Here is a 22600-nt window from a genome sequence, read left to right as displayed (position 1 = left end):
CCTATGGGATATCCTCTGGTGGTCTGGTGGCTAAGATTCCTTGCTCCCAATGCAGGGGGCCTGGGTTCAATCCTTGGGTCAGGGAACTAGATCTCACATGCTGCAACTAAGACCCAGTTCAGCAAAAAAAAAAAAAAACCCAAAAAACCCAAATATTAAAAAAAATAAATTAGAGGTCCTAGAAGAGGGGGACATGGCATGACATGTGGGAAGAACACCTTGGGAACAGGCTCAAGTGAGCAGATGGACAGCTGAGAGAGTGTGAGGACCTGGGGGCAAATGTCATTATTGGGGTCAGGGTGGAGCCCACAAGCAAAAGGCATGAGGGGATTTACTGGTGCATTAGAGTGTCACTAGGTCACAGAGAGGGGAGGTCCAGAAGAGGAACTTGTGGCAGGAACTAAACCAGCCAGGCTCCACTGGTACACCTGGTTACCTGGTCACCTGGTGAGGCATCAGGAAATTATGAATGTTCAGAATTTTGCAATACATTTGCCTGATGTTATGGACTGAGTTTTGTTTCCCCCCAAATTCATGTGTTAAAGCCTTAATTCTCAGTACCTCAGAAAGTGACTATGCTTGGAGACAGGGTCTTTAAAGAGGTGATTAAATTAAAATGAGGTTATAGGGTGGGCCCTACATGAACTGACTGGTATCCTTATAAGAAGAGACTAGGAATAGAGACATCAGGGTTGTGTATGCATAGAAGAAAGACCACATGAAGACACAGAGAAGGTGACCACCAGCAAACCAAGTAGGAAGATCTCAGAAGAAACCAAACCTGTGTATACCTTGATCTTGGCTCTAGTCTCCAGAAGTGTGAGAAAATAAATCTCTGTTGTTTAAACCATCCAGTATTTGGTCCTTTGTTATGGCAGTCCTAGAAACCAACACGCCATCTAAATCAAGTCCAAGAATAGATGAGGCTCTTCGGATGTAATTCCCTAAGTACATCTCCTGGACACCTGTGAGCTAAAGAGACAAGTGATCATCCCCCGCACACCCAGGATACAAGGGTGGGACAGTCAAAGGATAACCATGGTACACATTACCGTTTAAAAAGGAAGGACATAAGGGACTTCCCTGGTGGTCCATTGGTTAAGACTCCTTGCTCCCACTGTAGGGGGCAAGGGTTCGATCCCTGGTAGGGGAACTAAAATCCTATATGCTGCAATGTGCAGCTGAAAAGAATAAATAAATAATTTTAAAATAAAAAGGAGAGATATGAGAGGCACACAGGAGTCACTGGTTCATAGCAGTTCTGAAATCCAGCTGGGAAGATGTTGAAATCTCCTTGATTAGGACTCAGCCTATCTCTGCCCAGGAGTGAGTCTCCATGAGTCTCTTTTTTTTATTTATTTTTTTTTCTTTTCTCTTTTTATTATTTTTTAAGATAAAATCCATATACCATAAAATTTGCCATTTAAAAGTGTACAAGTTGGTAGTTTTAGTATATTTATGTTGTGCAACAATCACCACTATTCAATTCTAGAACATTTTTACCACTCAAATCACTCCGCATTCCCTGCCCAGTCCCTGGCAACTACTAATCTACTTTCTATGGATGGTCTATTCTGGGCAATTCAGTTAAATGGAATCATACAATATGTGACCTTCTGTATCTCGCTTCTTTTATTTAGCATAATGCTTTCAAGGTTTGTTCATATTATAAAGTATGTCACTATTTCATTCTGGTTTATGACTGAATAATATTTCACTGCATGGATATGATATATTTTATTTATCTATTTGTAAGCTGATGGACATTTGGGACTTTGGGCTCTCATGCATAATTTTACTATAAACATGAATATGTAAGTTTTCATACATAATGTTTTCAGTTTTCTAGGGAATGTAAATAGTGGAATTTCTGGGCCACCTGGTAATTTCCACAGTATCAAATGTTGGCAGTGGTGTGGAGTAACAGGAACTCTCCTTCATTGTTGGTGGGAATGCAGAATGGTGCAACCACTTCAGAAGACAGTTTGAAAATTTCTTACTAAACTAAATTTACTGTTACCATATGATCCTGCAGATACACACCTAGGTATTTACCCAAATGAACTGAAAACTTATGCCCATACACAAACTTGCATTTAATTATAGCAGCATGATTTATAATTGCCAAAAATTGGAAGCAACCTAAATGTCCATCAGTGGGTGAATGGAGGGAATTCCCTGGTGGTCCAGTGGTTAGGACCGGGTGCTTTCACTGTCAGGGTCCTGGGTTCAATCCCTGGTCAGGGAACTAAGATTCCCACACACAAGTCAAAAAAAAAAAGACTGTTTGCATGGAATCCTGTTTCTGCAAGCCCAAGAGTTACTGCCTTGTATCCTCATGTTCATAGGTTCCTAGGCCTAAGGACTGGTCACAGGAAGGCAAAATTGTCTGCCCTCTTTGTAGGACTCTGACAATTAAAAAATTGGTGGGTGGGGGAGACATAATTTCAAATTTACAGAAAAGTTGCAAGAACAATACAAAAGTTGCAAGGACAGTACAAAGAATTCCTTTGTATTCTTCACCCAGATTTCCCCAAATGTTAATATTACTACATTTGCTTTGTATCTTTCTTCCCTCCTTACCCTTCTCCCTCGTTCCCTCTCTCCCCCTCCACACCCTTTTTTTTCCTCTACTGTTTGAGATTAAGTTGCAGACATGATGCCCCTTTACCTCTGAATATTTCAATGTCTAGTTCTTAAAAACAAGATGCATAACCACATCTTGTTTTCCATAACCACAGTGTAAGTCTCAAGACAGGAAATTCCACACTGATATCATAATATAAGCTTCAAATAATATTCAGATTTTGCCAATTGTCCCCGTGATGTCCACTATAAAAGAAAATCCTGGATCACGCATCATATTCAGTTGCCACGTCTCTTTCACCCACTTTAACTGGAAGAGTTTCTCAGTCTTTCAATGCCTTCCTAACATTGACCAGCTATTTTGTAGGATGCCCCTCCATCTGGTTAGTCCCATGTGTCTTCATAATTACATTCAGGTGATACATTTTTGGTAGAAATATCACAGAAATGTTGCTGTTTTCTCAGTGCATCATATCAAGAGGCACTGGCACCAGTACCAGTAACAACACTGGCATGTTTATTTGATCACCAACTTAAGGTGGTGTCTGCCAGGTTCTTCTACTGAGGATCTGACCAAGTCTACTTCCCCTGCTAGAAGTCCTCTGATGCAATTGAGGCAGAATGGAGACTGTTCACTGCTGAACTGCAAACAATCCATCAAAATTCAGCTGAAGTGACTTTTCTGTGGATCCCTCACCGAGCTTCCTTTTACAGACTTGAAGTCTTTACTGGGACTTTGATGGTGGGCCAATGGTTAAGACTCCACACTTTCACTGCAGGGAGGAAGATTTGCTTTCTGGTCAGGGAGCTAAGATCCTGCATGCCACCTGGTACGATCAAAATATAAAATTAACTGGCTTCCCTGATGGCTCAGTGCTAAAGAATCTGCCTGCCAACACAGGAGACACGGGTTTGATCCCTGATCCAGGATGCCCGTGCTCTGCAACAAGAGAAGACACAGCAATGAGAAGCCTGCATATTGCAACTAAAGAAGGGCCTTCTCTCGCTACAAAGAGAGGAAAGCCTGTGCAGCAACGAAGACTCAGCACAGCCAAAAGTAAATAAACAAAATTATTGGAAAAGACCTGGATGGTGGGAAAGATTGAAGGCAAAAGGAGAAGGGGACAGTAGAGGATGAGATGGTTAGACAGCATCACCAACAATGGACGTGGGTTTGAGCAAACTCAGGGAAATAGTGAAGGACAGGGAAGCCTGGCGTGCTACATTCCATGGGGCTGCAAAGAGTCAGATACAACTTAGCAACTGAACAACAATAATATTAAAAAAAAAAACAACACACAAAACAAACAGAAAACAACCAAACCTTTGCTTTGTGCCCTATTTCAGCATTTAGCACTCTCTACTGTGACTGCTGGGGAGAAGGCAATGGCACCCCACTCCACTACTCTTGCCTGGAAAATCCCATGGACGGAGGAGCCTGGTTGACTGCAGTCCATGGGGTAGCTAAGAGTCGCACACGACTGAGCGACTTCACTTTCACTTTTCACTTTCATGCATTGGGGAAGGAAATGGAAACCCACTCCAGTGTTCTTGCCTGGAGAATCCCAGGGATGGGGGAGCCTGGTGAGCTGCCGTCTATGGGGTCGCACAGAGTCGGACACGACTGAAGCGACTTAGCAGCAGCACCATGACTGCTGACTTGATGGTAATCTAACGCACTGCCGGGCACACGGTTGGTGTTTGTAAGTGTCTAATGAATGATTGAAAGTGAGAGGCTAGAGAAGTGGGTGGCTGAGGAGAAAATAAAGAGGGAAACCAAGATTGATCAGTTTCCAGGAGGCTCTCTTCCTGATACAGGGAGTACCTGTATCTGGAGAGGAGGAAGGGTGGCTGCTTCCAGGCATCAGGACTGGCTCCCTCCACTCCACTCAGGGCAGAGGCAGTGTTTCAGGACTGGAGGCTGGTGGGTTATTACTGGTGAGCTGGGTTAAGTGTTGAGGCAAGATCTTAGTGGCCCCTGCATTCAAGGCAGCCATTTCCAGGATTCCTGTCACTGCACCAGGAAAAAGGCCTAGAGAAGGCGTGACATCCTCTAAAGAACCGTATATTCAGTGCTGAGAGGGCATAGGGGGAGGGGAGAGAGGCAAACATCCGGTCACTGGATGACCTGGCTATGCAAAAACCCAAGGAGGAAAGCTGATAAGACCTCATCTGCTAGTCGTGATGAGGGAAGTGTCTAAAAGTGAAAAGAAATCCTAGACCAAAGTTCCAGGTGTGGAGAAGTTATTCTGAGCATGGAGCTCCTCGACAGAAAGGATGCAGAAGTTCAAACTGAACAGGAAGATTCTACAAAGGAGCCTTGGGGAAGCAAAAGGCAAAACATCAGGACCCAATTTCAAAAGGAAAAAAAGAGAAAATAGAATTAGATCTAACCTATATACTTGTGTGTGTATATATATACATATAAAACATATTATATATATAGTTAATTATAAATAAGACAATTAGACATAAGATAAACACACTTGTAAAAGGCAAAGCCTCATATTAAAGCGGGAAGCCAACTGGCTCAGGAAGTTCATATTTCCTGCTCACTTTGTTTGCTTGGAAAACACAGCAGAGCAGACCATCTGGGGTAATTAATTCTGGGGTAAAAATGTCAGAACTTGGGTAAACAAAGAGTAGTGCCAAGATAACAGCAATCAAGTGGAACTAGGAACTGAAAACAGAAACCAGGTTTCACGAATTCAAAGGAACAGAGTTCTGAACAAAATTCAGAAGAAGATTCTGGGGACAAACCTATTCTACGTTGGCCAATTTTTGAACAACAGAGGGTTCTTACTTTTACATTTCAAGGTAGCTCAGGTTTCAAATCAATTTCTATAAAAATTCTACAAAGAAAAGATGTGTAAATCACATATTCAAAAACAGCTCCTCTCCCCATAAAACCTTTCTCCTCAAAATTCCACAGCCCAAAGCCACCAAATCTGAAATGGTTAAAATAACTGTGCAGAAGTCACTGGCCTACACAGTGGTGAAGCTCACCTTGGTGAACCACGCTTTAGTTGTCAGCGGCACACGTGTCCAGAAAGCCTGCAGAAAAAATTGGAAGCAAAAGTTTAAAGCTGAGCTTCTCAGATACCTCCCCCTTCCGGTCTCAGTGCCAACTAATGACATTCCAATGTGTAGCCTCAAAAAACTACTGGGAATAGCATCTCAGAAATAACAAAAGAAAATGTTTCTTCTTCCCCTAGAGCTGAAAAAAAAAGCAGATTCTATTCCACAATATAAGGCTGCTGCTGCTGCTGCTAAGTTGCTTCAGTCATGTCGGACTCTGTGCAACCCCATAGTTGGCAGCCCACCAGGCTTCCCCGTCCTGGGGATTCTCCAGGCAAGAACACTGGAGTGGGTTGCCATTTCTTCTCCAATGCATGAAAGTGAAAAGTGAAAGTGAAGTTGCTCAGTCATGTCCGACTCTTAGCGACCCCATGGACTGCAGCTGACCAGGTTCCTCCGTCCATGGGATTTTCCAGGCAAGAGTACTGGAGTGAGGTGCCATTGCCTTCTCCTCAATATAAGGCTAGCTTTGACAAAGTTGTAAGTAGAAAACACTCACTAAAGCATCAATCTGAGTCTCCCATCTTCTATCAAAATTTTATATTTGCAAACCATATGTCTGATAAGGGGTTAATATTCAAAATATGAACTTCCAGATGTTCAAGCTGGATTTAGAAAAGGCAGAGGAACCAGAGATCAAATTGCCAACATCTGCTGGATCATCAAAAAAGCAAGAGAGTTCCACAAAAACATCTACTTTTGCTTTATTGACTACACCAAAACATTTGACTGTGTGTGGATGACAACAGTTGAAAATTCTTCAAAAGATGGGAATACCAGATCACCTGACCTGCCTCTTGAGAAATCTATATGCAGGTTAGGAAGCAACAGTTAGAACTGGACATGGAACAACAGACTGGTTCCAAATAGGAAAAGGAGTACGTCAAGGCTGTATATTGTCACCCTGCTTATTTAACTTACATGCAGAGTACATCATGAGAAATGCTGGGCTGGAAGCACAAGCTGGAATCAAGATTGCTGGGAGAAATATCAATAACTTCAGATATGCAGATGACACCATCCTTATGCCAGAAAGCAAAGAAGAACTAAAGAGCCTCTTGATGAAAGAGAAAGAGGAGAGTGAAAAAGTTGACTTAAAACTCAACATTCAGAAAACGAAGATCATGACATCTGGTCCCATCACTTCATGGCAAATAGATGGGGAAACAGTGGAAACAGTGTCAGACTTTATTTTTGGGGGGCTCCAAAATCACTGCAGATGGTGACTACAGCCATGAAATTAAAAGATGCTTACTCCTTGGAAGGAAAGTTATGACCAAACTAGACAGCATATTAAAAAACAGAGACATTACTTTGCCAACAAAGGTCCGTGTAGTCAAGGCTATGGTTTTTCCAGTGGTCATGTATCGATGTGGGAGTTGGACTGTGAAGAAGGCTGAGCGCCGAAGAATTGATGCTCTTGAACTGTGGTATTGGAGAAGACTCTTGAGAGTCTCTTGGACTGCAAGGAGATCAAACCAGTGCATCCTAAAGGAGATCAATCCTGAATATTCATTGGAAGGACTGATGCTGAAGCTGAAACTCCAATATTTTGGCCACCTGATGTGAAGAACTGACTCACTGGAAAAGACCCTGATGCTGGGAAAGGTTGAAGGCAGGAGGAGAAGGGGATGACAGAGGATGAGATGTTGGATGGCATCACCGACCCAATGGACATGAGTTCGAGTAAACTCCGGGAGTTGATGATGGACAGTGAGGCCTGGTGTATTGCAGTCCCTTAGGACTTCTCTAAGGGTCCAGTTGTTAAGAATCTGCCCTGCAAGGCAGGGGTGTGTGTTCTTTGCAATGCAGGGGGTTCAGGTTCGATCTCTGGTTAGGGAACTAAGATCCCACACGCTCATCAGTTCAGTTCAGTCGCTCAGTCAGGTCTGACTCTTTGTGACCCCATGGACTGCAGCATGCCAGGCCTCCCTGTCCATCACCAACTCTTGGAGTCCACCTAAAACCATGTCCATTGAGTCGGTGATGCCATCCAACCATCCCATCCTCTGTCGTCCCCTTCTCCTCCTGCCTTCAATCTTTCCCATCATCAGGGTCTTTTCCAATGAGTCAGCTTGATCTCAGACATGTGACTCCAGAACTGTGACATAACATATTTCTGTGCCACCCAGTGGGTTATGACAGCCCCTGGAAATAAATACTGCTGTTCCATATAGAGCACGACCACTACTGGGCTTCCTTATCAGTCAGGTTTCTGTTAAGACAGCATCACTAGGCATTTGCCTCTTCTCCCACATGCGTGGCAGGAGAAAACAAAAAGCTCACGTAACTTGAATCTGTTTCTTTTGAAAGGACAGCTCTGATTGGGTGACAAGTCTGACCTGCTTCCATCCCACCACAGTTGCACCAGGGTACAGCTGTTTGTTTTCCGTCCACCATTAACCTCTGCTCCTTTCCTATTGGTTGCTCTTCTCATTGTTAACTTGCAAGCGCCCCTTTAAAAATTAGGTTCTGTGGACAAAGAATGTCCCCTGCCATATCAGTAAACAAAGGATCCTGTGGCCATCACATCATCAGCCACTGCAGCCACCCAAGACTGTGCACTCTGAGATTTAGGATGGAGAAAAACAGGATACTGGTTCCTAGTTAAGATGCATATCAAGAGAATAATTTCAATAAGCCCAGACTCTTGCATCTTCCTATACACAGAAAAGTGCTAAGTCCATTAGAGAGAACTGTTTTTTCTCTAGTTGACACTAATCTTTTGATGTTCAACTACCTTTTATTTATTTGTGGTTTCTTTTTTGCAAAAATTTCTTTATATCCTGGCTCCTCCCTCACCTCTTTGGAACAGTCCCTCAGAGTTTTAAGAGAGACTGTAGCCTGGGGCTTAAGTCCTCAGTAAGTCTGCTCAATAAAAACATAATTCTCAACTTTTAGCTCATTTTTTTTTTTTTCCAGTTGACAGTACCTTATGTCTGTTTTAGGTGTTGCAAATGTTTTCTCCCAGCCTGTCATTTACTTTTTCTCAATTTTTAAAAGGCATTATTTTTCATAAATATTTAAAATTTTTATGTAACCAAGTATATTAACCTTTTCTTATATGGGTTTCTCCATTTCAAGATCACAAAAATCTCCTATTTCTTTTCCCCAATATTTTTAGTTTTGTTTTTTATGTTTAGGGATCAGACTTTATTTTATTCCAGTTGGACAGCTCTATGATCCAGCACTGCAATTTTTTAAATTGAGGTATAATTGATCAGCACCATTGACTGAATAATACAATCTCTCCCACAGATGTGAAATGTCTTTTATCATAAATTCCTAGATACAGGGGTCTGCTTCTGGCCTTTATTCACACTGACTTCATTTGCCTTTCTTTAGCAATCGACCATAGAAATGTGTCTGCAAACAATCTGAACGGCCCAGACGGTGGACTAGTGTAGAACGCAGGCCTCGACTGTCTCCTGGGGGTTACCACTTGGTTGTTGGCTGCCATGCAAAAAATGTGGGAGGTCAGATCTTCTAAATTTTCAAGAAGTGCTAGACATTCAGATTTTTATGTGAAATCTGCTTTGAAAGTGATGGCAATTAACTTCAAATTTAAAAGACATTATATGGACAAAACATACTTGCAAACTGAAAGCAACTGGTTCCGCTCCAGATGCTGAAATGTGATAACACAGAGGAAGGCTGGGCTGGGTCTAGGTGTCCTCCTCCAGGTCCCTCCACTGTAAACACTAGGGAGCAGAAGAGGAAGGCTGAGGTAGCAGCTCCGGAAACCTCCGTTATTTGCAGCCACCCCCTGGGAAAGACAGTAGCATAGTGCCTCCTTTGACCTCTTACCCACAGGAGCTGATGGTGTAGTTCCTGGTTTGCTCTGCCATCAGGAGGTGGTAGGTCAGCACGGGGTGGGGACAGGGGGCAACATCAGTCAAGTTGGGCCTCCCAGGCCCTGATCGGCTGAGTGATACAGGAAGGGGACATGAGGTACTGGCCGAGGATGAAGCCGAGATTCTGGTCCTCCAAGACAAGCTGGAGAGTGACATCACCTCCTGTCTAATAATAGTGCAGATTTCCTGGATGTCTAGCTTAACACTGTTTAACCAGCAAAGGAATGGCAACAGTGATCTCCAACTCTCATGATGAGGGTAAGATCTGAAGGTAGCAAGGACAACTCACATCTTAGAACTTTGCAAGCATTATCTCACTGTCTTTCCCAACCACCCTGTGAGGCAGGCATCATCAGGAGACTGCTCTTGGCCCAAGAGGAAGCCAAAGTTGGGGGCAATCGGAATTTTTTTTTTGGCGGTGCCAAGGCACGTGTGGGATTTTACTCCCCTGACCAGGGATCGAACCTGTGCCCCTTGTACTGGAAGCACAGAGTCTTAACCACTGGACCATCAGGGAAGTCCCCCAGAATGGTTTGAGATGGTTCTGGGATATGCAGGAAGAAAGAACTGGAGAGTCAGAAACTGCAGGCCCCTTCTCCTTCCCTGCATCCATGTCTGTAGAATCATTTATTCACTCAACAAACCCTTACTCAACACCTCCGAAGGGCTGGGTCCTCTTCCAGGCCTTGAGAATACAGCCGTGCACAGATCCTGGACATTACCCTCCCCTTTCCTCTGAACTATGACCCAGACTGGCCTGTGCTCTATTCTTCTCTGGCTGAAGCAGTGACCTCAGGCCAACTTTTGCAATTTGCTCCAGAGTCCCTAGTTGTTTCCTGGCTATTGGTCACTTCCTGGAATGTATGACCGTTCCAGGACTACACCACGTCATGCTGTGCTTGAGGCACAGAACACCAGCAGGCTCAGACCCAAACCCCAGCCATGCCTTAATTTTGACCTATTTTTAAAATACGTTTCAGGCAGGTCAATTCCTGTGGATGCCATTGTGAGAGCAGGGCTGGTACATCAGGTTTCTCTTGAAGCAGGAAACAAAGCTCAGCTGGTGGGGCAGCCAGTCTCTGAGGCACATGAGCTCAACCTCTTTTCCTCTCATTATTTGTCCTTCATCTACATCTTTTTCTGTGATGCCCCCATCTTTTGGGTTCTGTGCCTGAGGAGCAGGAACAGATACTCAATACATGCAGGGCAGTCCCACCAGCTCTACAGGGCTGAGACCCCATCAGTTTATGTTCTGCAAGCAAACATCCTCTTCCACTGACTGTAGTTGGTAGAACTGTGTGCATGCTCAGTCGCTACGCTGTGACAGACTTTTGCAACCCTATGGACTGCAGTCTGCCATGCTCCTCTGTCCATGGGATTTCCCAGGCAAGAATACTGGAGCGAGTTGCTATTTCCACCTCCAGGGGATCTTCCTGACCCAGGGATCAAATCTGAATCTCCTGCATTGGCAAGAAGGTTCATTACCCCTGAGCCAATTGCAGTACAACTGCAGGCCCCCCCCACCAAAGATATGTCTAAGTCCAAACCCCGAGCAACCGTGAATATGAACTTACTTAGAAACAGGGTCTTTGCAGATGAAATTAAGGTAAGTATCTCGAGATGAGATCATTAATTATGCTGGGCCCTAAATCCAACTACATAGATTTGGTGTCCAACGGGGTCCTTGTAAGAGACAGAAAAGGAGCACACACAACCAGGGAGAGAAGGCCACGTGAAGACAAACAGAGGCTGGATCTGTGCTACTCTGAGCCCAGGGATGCCAAGAATTGCTGACAGCCACTAGAGAAAGGAGGAAGGCCTGGAATGGATTCTCTCTTGGAGCCTCCAGAAGGAATGAACCCTGCCAACACCCTGATTTCAGACCTCTGGCCTCTAGGACTAAGAAGAAAGTTTTTTTTTAATCCTTTTTTTTTTAAATTTTGGCTGTGTCCTCAGCATGCAGGATCCTAGTTCCCCAAGCAAGGGTCAAACCTACTCCCCCTGCATTGAGAGCTCACTGTCTCAACCATGGACTGCCAGGGAAGTCCCCAAAGTTCTGCTGTTTTAAGCCTCTAGGTTTGTGGGAATTTGTTAGGGCAGGTGAGATCAGAGACTGGAGCCGCCTCCCCCTCTGACTCAGGGCTATCAAGAACAGTGTTCCTGAGAGAGTGGCCTTCACTCCTTTCATCTGGAGTCTTGGTTACAGCTCTCAGGTGGCTCTATGGTATCCAGAAGCACTAAGCGTCCACCCAGCAGATGTCTGTTCACCAGGAGAAGAGACCTGAGGCTGCCTGGGAGGTGCTGGGCTCTGAGGCTTCGAGAGGTGTGGGATCAACGTCCTCGTCCATGTCAGACCGGTCTGCTCCAACCTCAGCCCTCTCTTCCTGCCTGACCCAGAGGCTGCTTTCCAGTTGTTCTTCGGCAATTTCCAGCTCCTCCTCTGTGTGTAAAACAGCCACGGTTTCCCGGGGCAAGTGTGAGGAATAGAGTCCAAATTTGGCTTTACAACCAAACATTGCCTCATACGGACTCTGCTGCAAGGAACCATCAAAGGCCTGATTCCTTACCATCTGCATGAATCGCAGGCCTTCGGTCCAATGACGGGAGTGGTTACTCTGCATCCAGGCACTCAGCATGGTCTTGACATCACGGCTTGCTCGCTCCAGGAAGCCCTGGCCTTGGCCAGGGTGGGACTTACCAAGGACAATCTTTAGGTCTGGCCATACCTCGTTGAGCTCATTAACAACCTGGTTTGTGAACTCCATGCCGCTGTCAGATTCTAACACGCTGGGTGGACCAAGAATTGTGAAAATATCCAACAGGACGCTGACTACCTCGTGGGCCTGCTTGGCTTTTAATGGCCGTAAAATAATGAACTTGGTTAAGTGGTCCTGGTAATACAAAATGAACTTGAACTCTCCATCAGCATTTGACTGCATATCAAGGATTTCAACTTGGCATCTGGAGTCATTGTCCTTACATGGCATGGGCTTGGGTGCAAGGCCTCTCTTGGGTACTGGGTTCTTCTGGTGGCACTGTTTACACAGAGTCAGATATAAGACAATGACTTCTTTGGTGACATTCCCATATTTGCCTTGCAGTTCCTTGAGCATGCGTGTCCGCCCGCCATGGCCAATATTGAGATGTGTGTCGTGAAGGATGTCAAACAGCTCTTCCTTGTGTACGTAATACCGTATCCGATCTCGTTCTCTGTGAGCAGCCTCTATGAGTTTCTCTGTGCCTGCTACAGAAATCACATCATATTTTGCTGCACGGCGATAATCACGTGATGACTTCTTCCCCTTCTCCTTAGCTTCTTTGACTTCCTTGATTGTTTGAAAGTACTTTTCTTTGGAAAATACCTTGCTGTTGTAACTTTTGCTTTCTACCAACTTGGTCACACTGGCGAGAAACTTTTCTCTCATGGTACTTATCTCCGTGTCTGTTTCACTTGGATTTGAAACACCAGGGGGATCATTTCCCGCTCTCTGTGGTGTCGTGGAGAATTGTAAGAAGTCTCCTAAAGAGATGGAGAAAGAAGTGAACAAAGTTGCATTTGATGATATACCACCTGGATGGCTTTCCCGCCAAAGTTCTTTATAATTCTTTCATCTGATTTTTGAAGATATGGAAGAAAGATACTAGAGTGCTGGTATAAAGCAGTAACAGAATAAAAATACTCAGAAAGCCCACTAGGGCCATTCAAAACAAGAGCATGTCAACAGAATTTTATTTATTTTTAAAAAATTCAATGTATTTATTTTGGCTGCACCCGGTCTTAGTCGCTGCATGCAGGATCTTTAATTGTGGCAAATAGGATGGAAACTGGACCCCCTGCAGTAGAAGCACATAGTCCTAACCACTGGACCTCCAGGGAAGTCCCGGGATTTTTTTAAATGATGACTTTTCCCTGTCAGTTGTACACACGGTTAGTAAATGAAGACTGAGTCCTTACCCTGAGGGACCGTGTTCTCGTAACTGTTCAGCATTATGCCTCTGCTGCAGTCCTTCTGAGGGGCTTCCTAATACTTCCAGTCTTTGGTCAGATCCTCAAATGTTGCTGCCTCCCCAGAAGACATTATCTATTGCCACAGGGACTGCTGTGCCTTGGGGCCTGGGCTGAGGAGCAGCTGCAGCAGAACTGGGGAAGAGACCATGGAGGTTCTGGGAAAAAAGGCATGCCCACATACATGACTGAATGTGAGCATGTGAATATCACACAGAAGAAAAGATAACAGGGTAGAGGAAAGGTCTCAGGTCCAGTAAGACGAATCCAGCTTTACAGTGAGGAAGAGGGGTTTTGTCCTCTTGGAGGGTCTGCAGGCCTGGCCTGTCTTGATACTGCCTGAGCTGGAGCCCACATATTTTTTTTCCAGAACGAAGCAGAGTGTCCAACTGAACCTGAGCACTCCCAAGATTGGGAGACACTTCCAGGTACAGGTTTAGTGGTTCTGAATAGAGGCAGCAGGGCCTGTTTTCAAAAATGGACAAATTATACCTGGGGATAGAGAGCTATGTCAGGAGATTATCATGCCAAAGAGATATCCCAAATGGGGTCCACACACCACCAAGATTGGAGAATTCCTCTGGAAGAGAACTTGATACTCGGGTGTCTAAATTGAGGTTCTTTAGGACAACTCCGGGATATAAGATGTGATGAGGCCAGGGGAAGCCTTCATATGATGATCACAGGAATTCCAACAATCTTTCGAAAACAAGATCCCCAAGATGCCAGCCATCACATGAAAAGCTGAAGGCCAGGGCAGAATCCTAAGAAGCAGAGAAAGATGGAAACATTTAAAAGCTCTAAGCAAGAGTCTCAGTTAAGCAAAGCTTGATTCCAGGTCCTGAATGTCCTCCACTAAAAAGACTTCAGATTTCTTTACTTGGCATCATTGGTTAACTACATGACATTCCTGATTCTAAAGACACTTCTGACATTGAAACTGCTGATTTAATGACAATTTTCTTTTCACAGGGAAAACAGAGACCCTACATTAAATGAACACATCCAGATTTTTAAAATGTGAAAAATATGCATTTTAGAATCAAAGAAACAGAATGTTTGTAAAATACTCTTTAAGCCTGAGCTCCACATTCTCAATGCAAATGGACATTTTAATGGCTCTGAAAAGTCCTTCAGTTAAACAAAAAAGAGGTTTCATCCATTAGTCCCATATAATCACTGACATGGGGCTTTGTTTCCCAAGGACTATGTATTATCATCCTACAGTCCTTAGAAGACACTTGAAACCACAAGATGGTCAATGCAAACCAGGAAGAGCTTCTAGACTACTCACTGAAGCCAGCATCTCTCAGAAACTGGCTGCCCTGGCTGCTATTTGAGGCCCTCAGGCAACTACACAGGAAGGAAAAGTCTCACCTCCATCCTATAAAAGAATGAAGACAGGCTGGAAATAATTTATAATCAAAAGATGGAAAAATCTCAGTCTTCAACATGCGAAATTGTCCTTACCCAATCCCATGAAATTCTATAGCTGGAGAGTCACATTTGGCTAATGGACATATTTCGGGTAGCCTACCCAGTGTTTGTTTTTTTAAAATTGGATGAGTTACCTATATTTACAGACTGGGGAGTTCACTTAAAAATCTAGATTTCTAGCTTTCTTGAAAAATGGGATGATCCGGTCACACCGGGAGCTGTTTGGCTTGGCAACATCTGTCTTGAGTGGAGAGGCAGTAGCTCCTTTTGGACAGTCCACACTCTCTGGCTTCCCACAGTCTCCAAGCCAGCTACTAACTGTCACTTTAACTACCCACCCCTGCAGTAAACTGAGTTTTCAACACCTGTTCTACAGCAGAATGAAAAAAACAAGGCCCCAAAGAAAGGCGGCCAGCTTCCTGGTGTGATCTGTTCTGGTGGGGTAACTGACAAATGACCTTGTTCACAGAAAGCTGAAAAGATCCTCCTTCCTCACTCACCTGTGAGTCTTTGCTTTGGCTGCCCCCGGCCTGGAATGCCTTCCATTGATCTTCCAAATCACACCCAGCTCAGGTCAGCATTCTTCCTGATGCACTCTGATTGCCATCTGTCTGTCCCTCCTCTGAACAGCCAGCACCCCTCACGGGAGCGCTTTGCCTTTTTAGTCAACTGGTTCGGGTGTACACAACCAAGGAGACTGAGGCTGGGGCTTCTATCTCGCTGTATCCCCACGAATACAGAGCTGAACAAAAGATGTTCAAAGAATATGTCAAACAGTTGGCTTACAGAATAGTAGAAAGACAGTGCAGAGGTATGGTTGAGTCTAGGCTTGGGAAGTCGATTTCTGACTCATCACTTATTGAATAAGCGGAGCAAAGTTACTGAGGATTCAGCTTCCACAACAACAGAATGGGGAGAGTGCTAGTCTACATCACTACAGTTGTGATAATGCAGGTAAAGCACTTAGCACAGTGCCCCGCACCTTAAAACAACCTCCCGCTTATTCCTGAAGACCTGGCTCGGGCATCAGGTCCTTTGTGCGGTCCTGAGTCCCATGGTCTCCGCAACACCTCGCCCTGGTGCCCGCGGGTTCCTCTCGGCAATCGGGACCCGCCTACTCCCCCAATTGAATTAAAGAGTCAGGTCGGGGGAGGAGAGACCGATCTAGGGATTTTTGCAAGAGAGGGAGGCCCGGAAGAAGAAAGAGATGAATCAAGAGCACAGGGTCGTGAGCCGCCTCAGCCCCAGCCCGCTGCACTGGCGCCGTCCGGAACCCTCCTGCCCACGAGCTCCTGCGGCTCCGTCGAGCAGACGCGCCGGAAACGGCTCCGCGCCGACCGGAAGCCCCGCCCCTCCCGAGGGAGCGCTCAAAGGTACAGCGGCGCACCATATTCTCGGCTGAGACACGGTGAGGTTCCTGAGGTGAAATCTGGGGCTGGTCGAGGTGCGACCTTGGCTAAGGCAGACACCGGCTCGGGTCTCCGCGGCAGCAAAATTGGTCATCTATTTCCCTACGTTGTTGTTAAGGCCCCAACATAAATAAATGCTCGCCTCCAGCACGGAAAGTACGTTTATGTGCTTAGTCTAAAGTGAGGAAGGGCGGCGGCACAAGTGTTGCCAACAACTTATCCTGCACGGCATCACTTCCTCCTCTCAGAGAAACTGCTTTTTGGGTGAGTAGTTTTTGCCTCAGATTTTAAGCTAAAGATTTCTTTTGGCCTGACACCACTCACTCAACATCAGTGCAGAAAACAAGGTGGTAAAGGAGGCCCTCGGGTATTTCGCTGCATCCCCAAAGTGCTGCTTCCTGCTGTTAAAAAAAATTACTATATGAGTCCAATATTATTAGATGCTCAAAGTTGGTTAAAAAGCCAGCTTTTTCCAAACGGTACTTTTCATTAGTGCAATCAAGCCACAAGATAAGGATGGTCTGCCCCTAGGCAGCTAACATGACCAGGACTTCCATGAAAACTAACTAGGCCTTGTCCCAAAGCACCACACATAAAGACTCTTCATTTTAACAGTTTTTAATGAAAGCTGTAGACATGATGACTTTATTCTTGCATCTTCTCAATTGTTTCTTCCTTATATTTGCCCTTTTCCTTTCCTACTTGGCGAGATTTGGCTTTACGTTCGAGGATCTTTTTGCGGTCTTTGTCCAGTTTTAGTCTGGTGATAACCACCTGCAGACGAATAAGGAAAAAAAAACAAATTTTAAGCTTTAAACAATCACCAATACAGAACACATGGGAAGGTCCAACATTCAGTCCCCTACTTGTGGGAGTGGATTGCTTAAGCGCTAGAAATGATTCTTTACCCCCAAACAAACCTGACTTAAATGTTCACTAATGTTCAGCCCACAAAGGAGAAGGCAGTGTGGCACTGGTGGTTCTTCTCACATCTTCTGTGATAAATATCAGCTGCTTCTACTGCATGTATTTCAATAATTCCACTCCTCACCCCAGTTTTATAAGCTAACTAAATCATAGACATTTTTATTTCCACAGTATCTTTAGTCTCGTAAGTCTGGAAATTAAATGCAGCCTTCACACGTTTCAACCTGCAAAACTTTTAGGAAAATCATAGAACAGACCCTATTCCAACAGATTTGTCACTAAAGGTATCCAGATTATGACAGATTTTAGTGTTAGGAAGGAGAAGATAGCAGTGAACAAGGTCTGGGGATTCAGCATAGTGACCAAAGGACAATCTCCACTACCATGGAGGTTCTATTTAATGAGATGAAATGCTGGAGGAAAGGGGTTAAACCCCCCAAAAAGGGCTGTGCCTGAACAGAGACCTGAGGAGCAGGTAGAAGCGTTTCAAAGAGAACAGCAAACATTCAAGTCCAGAGGCAGGAGAACTTCCAAGTTTAATAGGTGTTTCTCAGATCTGAGTGTGTCTGAAGGGCTTGTTAAAATAGATCCCTTGTTCCCAAATCCCATGGGCGGAGGAGTCTGGTAGGCTGCAGTCCATGGGGTCGCGAAGAGTCGGACACGACTGACTTTCATGCACTGGAGAAGGAAATGGCAACCCACTCCAGTGTTCTTGCCTGGAGAATCCCAAGGACGGGGAAGCCTGGTGGGCTGCTGTCTATGGGGGTCGCACAGAGTTGGACATGACTGAAGTGACTTAGCAGCAGCAGCAGACCTGGGAACAGAATATACAATTCTGTGAAGCTGCCAGGTGGATGCTGCCAACCAGCACACAGAGTAGCATAGTTACAGGAACAGCAAAGAGGCCAGCAGACTACAACATGGAGAGTGAAATCATCAAGTAATAGCTGCTGAGTGAACCTCATATGGCTGCGCCAGGTCTTAGTTGTGGCATGTGGGATCTAGTTCCCTAACCAGGGAACGAACCCATGCCCCCTGCACTGGAAGCGTAGTCTTAGCCACTGGACCACCAGGGAAGTCACTGGAGATGAGCCTTGTAGGCCACTCTGATGGTAACAAGCAGACGGGATTCTGGATATAATGTGACAGGAGTCAACAATCAGTAACAACATGCTGGCCTAAGCAGTTGAGAAGGACAGAGCCGTCACACACAGTGTTGGTAGCAGACTACCAAGAGCAAGAGGGTTCAAGAACAAGCCAGCAGTTTAAACATGTTGGGTTTGATATTGATGAGATATCCAAGTTGAAATGCAAAATCGTCAACTGGATATTGAGGTGTGTTTGGAATAAGAGATGAAGGTAAGTCAAAAGAGGGAGATCAATGGTGTCAAACACTACATTAAGTTCAGAAAACACTAAGAATCGGTCACTGTATTGGTGACTTTGACAGCGGCTGATCCAGTCCTAGGGGCAAAAATAAGGTTATGTAGTAGAGTGGGAAAGCCCTTGCTCTTAGGAAATGCACTCTGTCATAATGCTTGTAATCCATTGGAGGGGTAGGGAAGAAGGGAAAGAAAATGGTAGCTGTGAATTCTAGGTGAAAAGATAATGCAACAGATGTATTAGTCTTTCGACTTTTGTGTAGTCTGAAGATTAGACTTATGGTGCCAACTCAAGATCTTAAAAAACCAACACCTCAGTATTTGAACAGGCACCAAGTGCATTTATTACCTTTTAAGAGACAGCAGTATTGGAGAATTCACATTGAAGTCAAGGACAGGAGAATTAGATTGTATCTTCTATCAATGAATCTAGTCTCTGAGCTCTAGATCTGCAAATGGATTAAGACCTACTTTCCTTACAGCTTACTCAATTCTGTTTAACACACAGGGTATGACCTCCATAGCATCTAAAAATTACCCTATTTCCTAGATTTTAAGATCTATTCATGTTAGATTGATCAATCAGCTTACCAATACTTTTTAAGAAAAAGGTATATTACATATACCTATATATATATATACACATATACATGTGTATATATATATATACACATACATATATATATACATACACATATACATTACATATACATACAGGATACCTGTTAAAAGACACCTGATTTCAGGAAAAAATAGTACTGGCTTTAAGACTGATTTCCAGAACACTTAAAATCTATTTCTGTCAACAAGCAGTCACATTTGTCAGCGATTGCTGTAATTTCTTTCCCCCATCTCAAGCATTCTCAAAAACACCCACCTTGCTGGGGTGAATGCCCACATGGACAGTTGTGCCATTAGCCTTCTCCCGCTGCACTCGTTCAATGTAGATGACGTATTTCTTCCTGTAAACCTGGACTACTTTGCCAATTTGCTGCCCTTTGTAGTGCCCTCGTACAACCTTAGTGCAAATTAAAACATAACATATATGCAGATAAAGGAACATTAAACTTCTAAACCAGTAAATCTATGAATCAGGTAAACCTCATTCCCTCTATCATATACATATACAGACCCTTCCAATTTTGAAAGACCTAATGGTCAATGGAAATGTGCCAGTAATTCTCTCTGGCTTCAACTAACCTGCAAGGAAACTATGCCCCATATAAATCTACAGTGATGGACAGTGCATCTCTACAACTGATGGGCCACCAGCGGTGGTGGGCTTGTTTCAGGGTTAAAAATGAGCAACAAGCCCACCTTGTTTTTTTGTACCAGCTGACAAGGAAACTGTCACTTCAAAGGGAACAGGCCACAAATATTTAAATTCACAACCTACTAAAGGGTCCTACTAAGTGCCAGAGCATGGGCAGCAGCTAATACTTCAGGAACAGGCTAATTCTCTCCCAAAGGTTAATGAACATCATATCATTCTCTCCCCGATGATCCTCAGCCAGCCAGTGTTTCTGAATAGATGCTTCTTCCCAATCACAGACTTTCTCAGATTAAACTATCTTGGAAGCAGAAGATGGGCTCTCAAATCTACCAGCAATTTTAGCATCAGCACAGGAGCGAAAAATGGCTGTTCACCTCATGAAATGTTGGTAACATGGAAGCTGCTTAATAGATGGCTTGAAATCTTTTCTTAACCCATGCCCCCTGCATTGGGAGTGCCGTCTTAACACCCAGACCGCTAGTTCCCTGGAACTTGTGTATCTGAATTTTGATTTAGACACACAGAATTGTTTACTGGTTCCCAAATGCATCTCTAACGACCAAACATACCCAGAAAAAGATAATCCCAAACCAATATACTAGTTCCAAACCATCTTTCTTCTGTTTTATCACGACTGCAACCTGATGCTTGGGACAACAGATTTTCACCAAAGAGTAACAGTGGAAAAAGCAGTTTATGTTTCAACCTATCATCTGTTAATAAAGTGCAGGATATTCGACAATATGACCTGAACACAGGCACATACCTGAACTTCATCATCCTTTCGGATGGGCATGGATCGAACGTTGTACTTCTGTCTTAGCTCTTTAGAAAGAGGAGAAGACATAATTTTCCTGCGAATGTGGGAAGGCGCATTGAAATGCCTTTTTCGATTCTTGCTTCGGTCAGAAGTCACAAAGGGATTGAACTTCATTTTGGCTAAATAAAAAGTTAAAAGAGGTGTAAACCCTTAAAGGACCAAAATCTCACTCAGTTTACAAACAAGCATCTGCAACAATTTCATCTTGAAAGTTTACAATGCTCACAAAACCTGTCACATTAACTTCATCAAAAGCTGCTTGAGCTGAATTGCCCCACTGGGATTTTTTAAATTATTTAATTACAGAATAGAAGAATTTCCCATAGCCCACAGACCTATTGGAATTAATCTTTTTGTTCACACTCTCAAACTCCATGTGTTAGTCGCTCAATCGTGTCCGACTCTTTGCGACCCCACGGACTGTAGCCTGCCAGGCTCTGCTGTCCATGGAATTCTTCTAGGCAACAACACTGGAGTGCCTAACCAGCCATTCCCTTCTTCAGATCTTCCCGACCCTGGGGTCGAACCCGGTCTCCTGCATCGCAGGCGGATTGTTTACCGTCTGAGCCACCAGGGAAACCCAAACTCCATGATTACCGCGTAAGGAAGCTAAGACAGTGCTTATATCTCTGTTCATTAGGGTAAAGGAGACTTGACGACTCAATTCAAACGTATTACCACGTTTTAGAAAAACCAGTCAACGTTAATCTACAGAACGGAGCCCGAACAGATGAACTCTCCTCCCAAATGAATGAAATCAGGTCCTATATCCCGAACCTGGAAAACGCACAGAACTCAGGTCCAAAAAGTCTTCCAACGGGCGTGCGAGGCCTGAGAGTTTAACCAAGAAACTACCCGAGACCATTCTTTAGGAAACTATTCTGCCCAGACTAGACACCATCGCCACAGGCTCTCTACCCTTCAGCTCCCGTTTCCAAGTCTCAAAACCCTCTTTCCTCCTCCTTCCTCCGGCCCGGCGGCCCTTGAGCTTAGGAGAAAAGCCAAGAGCATCCTGGCCTCCCTCCCTGGCTGCTACTCGGCCGCCGGAACAGTACTGGGGCACTCCGGGTCGAAAGCCACGGTGCCCGTGAACAGATGGTTGCGGATTATACGCTTTGTCCCGGGAAACTCTTACCCGCTAGCGCTTCAGCGATGGCCACAGAAGGGAAGAGATCTGCAGGCTGCTTCCGGTTCTGTAAGTTTCCGCAAGATCTCGCGAGACCGATGTTTCTTGAGCAAGAGAGGCGCGGAGTTTGAATGCGTAGAGGAAACTGGGGAGACAATGATGACTAACGCCCTCTCGTGGCCCGGAGGGGAACTACGAGGGACTGCAAAACTTCTCCAGGTCCTGGAGCCTCCAGTGGGAGTCCTGGATTTTGCATCTGCGTCCTCTGGGAACGGTAGTTCCCGGGCGAGTGGGGGTAGGGGGGAGGGGACTGTTCGGGGTCTTACTGTCGTGGAGGGTGTTGAAGTGAGCGGCCCCAGGGACCTGTGTCCCTTCACACCCGAACACCAGGCAGGAGGGTCCTTTAACCGAGAAAAAGGCGGGTCATATATTTGACCGCCAGGTGGCGTTGGGACTCCAGCTAGCTGGTCACCTCGGTTACCTGGACATCCCAGGCAAAGGCCCTGGGCCTGTTGAGTATCCGTGTCGCGTAAGCGGCTCCAGCCGGGCGCGTGCTGCCGCTTGAACACAGCCGAATGTGCGGACTCTTTCGCGGGGCCCGCCAGCGATTCAGCTCCCGCCAGCGAGGGGCCTTTGAGGACTTGGACCGCGAGTCCGTCCCTCCAAACCCGGGAAAATAGGACTGAACCCGGGTTTCTAACG

The 22600-nt window shown here is 45.0% G+C and overlaps 2 protein-coding genes across 3 annotated transcripts; both read right to left on the bottom strand.

The window, feature by feature from the left end:
- Positions 1–1699: 1699 nt before the first annotated feature.
- KRBA2 (KRAB-A domain containing 2) lies at positions 1700–16815 on the bottom strand. Of its 2 annotated transcripts, XM_006062921.4 has the most exons (5): positions 15462–16815; positions 13474–14288; positions 9258–13038; positions 5593–5640; positions 1700–3413 (listed from the first exon to the last, which is right to left on the bottom strand). In XM_006062921.4, the coding sequence occupies exons 2-3, from the start codon at positions 13505–13507 to the stop codon at positions 11783–11785; spliced, it is 1290 nt and encodes a 429-aa protein (XP_006062983.2). In that variant the 5' UTR covers positions 13508–14288; positions 15462–16815; the 3' UTR covers positions 1700–3413; positions 5593–5640; positions 9258–11782. The 2 variants fall into 2 exon arrangements, with proteins under 2 accessions (XP_006062983.2, XP_025136383.1); XM_025280598.3 differs by lacking the exon at positions 13474–14288.
- Positions 16816–16972: 157 nt separating this feature from the next.
- Positions 16973–22040, bottom strand: RPL26 (ribosomal protein L26). Its single transcript, XM_006062920.4, has 4 exons — positions 21908–22040; positions 20719–20891; positions 19557–19697; positions 16973–17144 (listed from the first exon to the last, which is right to left on the bottom strand). Exons 2-4 carry the CDS (start codon positions 20884–20886, stop codon positions 17016–17018), a joined length of 438 nt encoding a protein of 145 aa, XP_006062982.1. The 5' UTR covers positions 20887–20891; positions 21908–22040; the 3' UTR covers positions 16973–17015.
- Positions 22041–22600: the final 560 nt, after the last annotated feature.

The sequence above is a fragment of the Bubalus bubalis genome, chromosome 3 (genome assembly GCF_019923935.1).
Source record: "Bubalus bubalis isolate 160015118507 breed Murrah chromosome 3, NDDB_SH_1, whole genome shotgun sequence".
NCBI classification, from domain to species: domain Eukaryota; kingdom Metazoa; phylum Chordata; class Mammalia; order Artiodactyla; family Bovidae; genus Bubalus; species Bubalus bubalis.
Note: the sequence above shows the minus strand (reverse complement) of the source record. Positions and strands in the feature narration are given on the sequence as shown.

What these genes read in the sequence shown, in the direction of transcription:
- RPL26 (XM_006062920.4), bottom strand. Translation starts at nt 20,886, where the DNA reads ATGAAGTTCAATCCCTTTGTGACTTCTGACCGAAGCAAGAATCGAAAA. An exon ending in GAAAGGATGATGAAGTTCAG is followed by an intron (nt 19,698 to 20,718) that starts GTATGTGCCTGT and finishes ATTTGCACTAAG; the next exon opens with GTTGTACGAGGGCACTACAA. An exon ending in TGGGCATTCACCCCAGCAAG is followed by an intron (nt 17,145 to 19,556) that starts GTGGGTGTTTTT and finishes ATTCGTCTGCAG; the next exon opens with GTGGTTATCACCAGACTAAA.
- KRBA2 (XM_025280598.3), bottom strand. Translation starts at nt 15,507, where the DNA reads ATGGAAGGCATTCCAGGCCGGGGGCAGCCAAAGCAAAGACTCACAG. An exon ending in GCCAAAGCAAAGACTCACAG is followed by an intron (nt 13,039 to 15,461) that starts GTGAGTGAGGAA and finishes CCATCTCTTTAG; the next exon opens with GAGACTTCTTACAATTCTCC.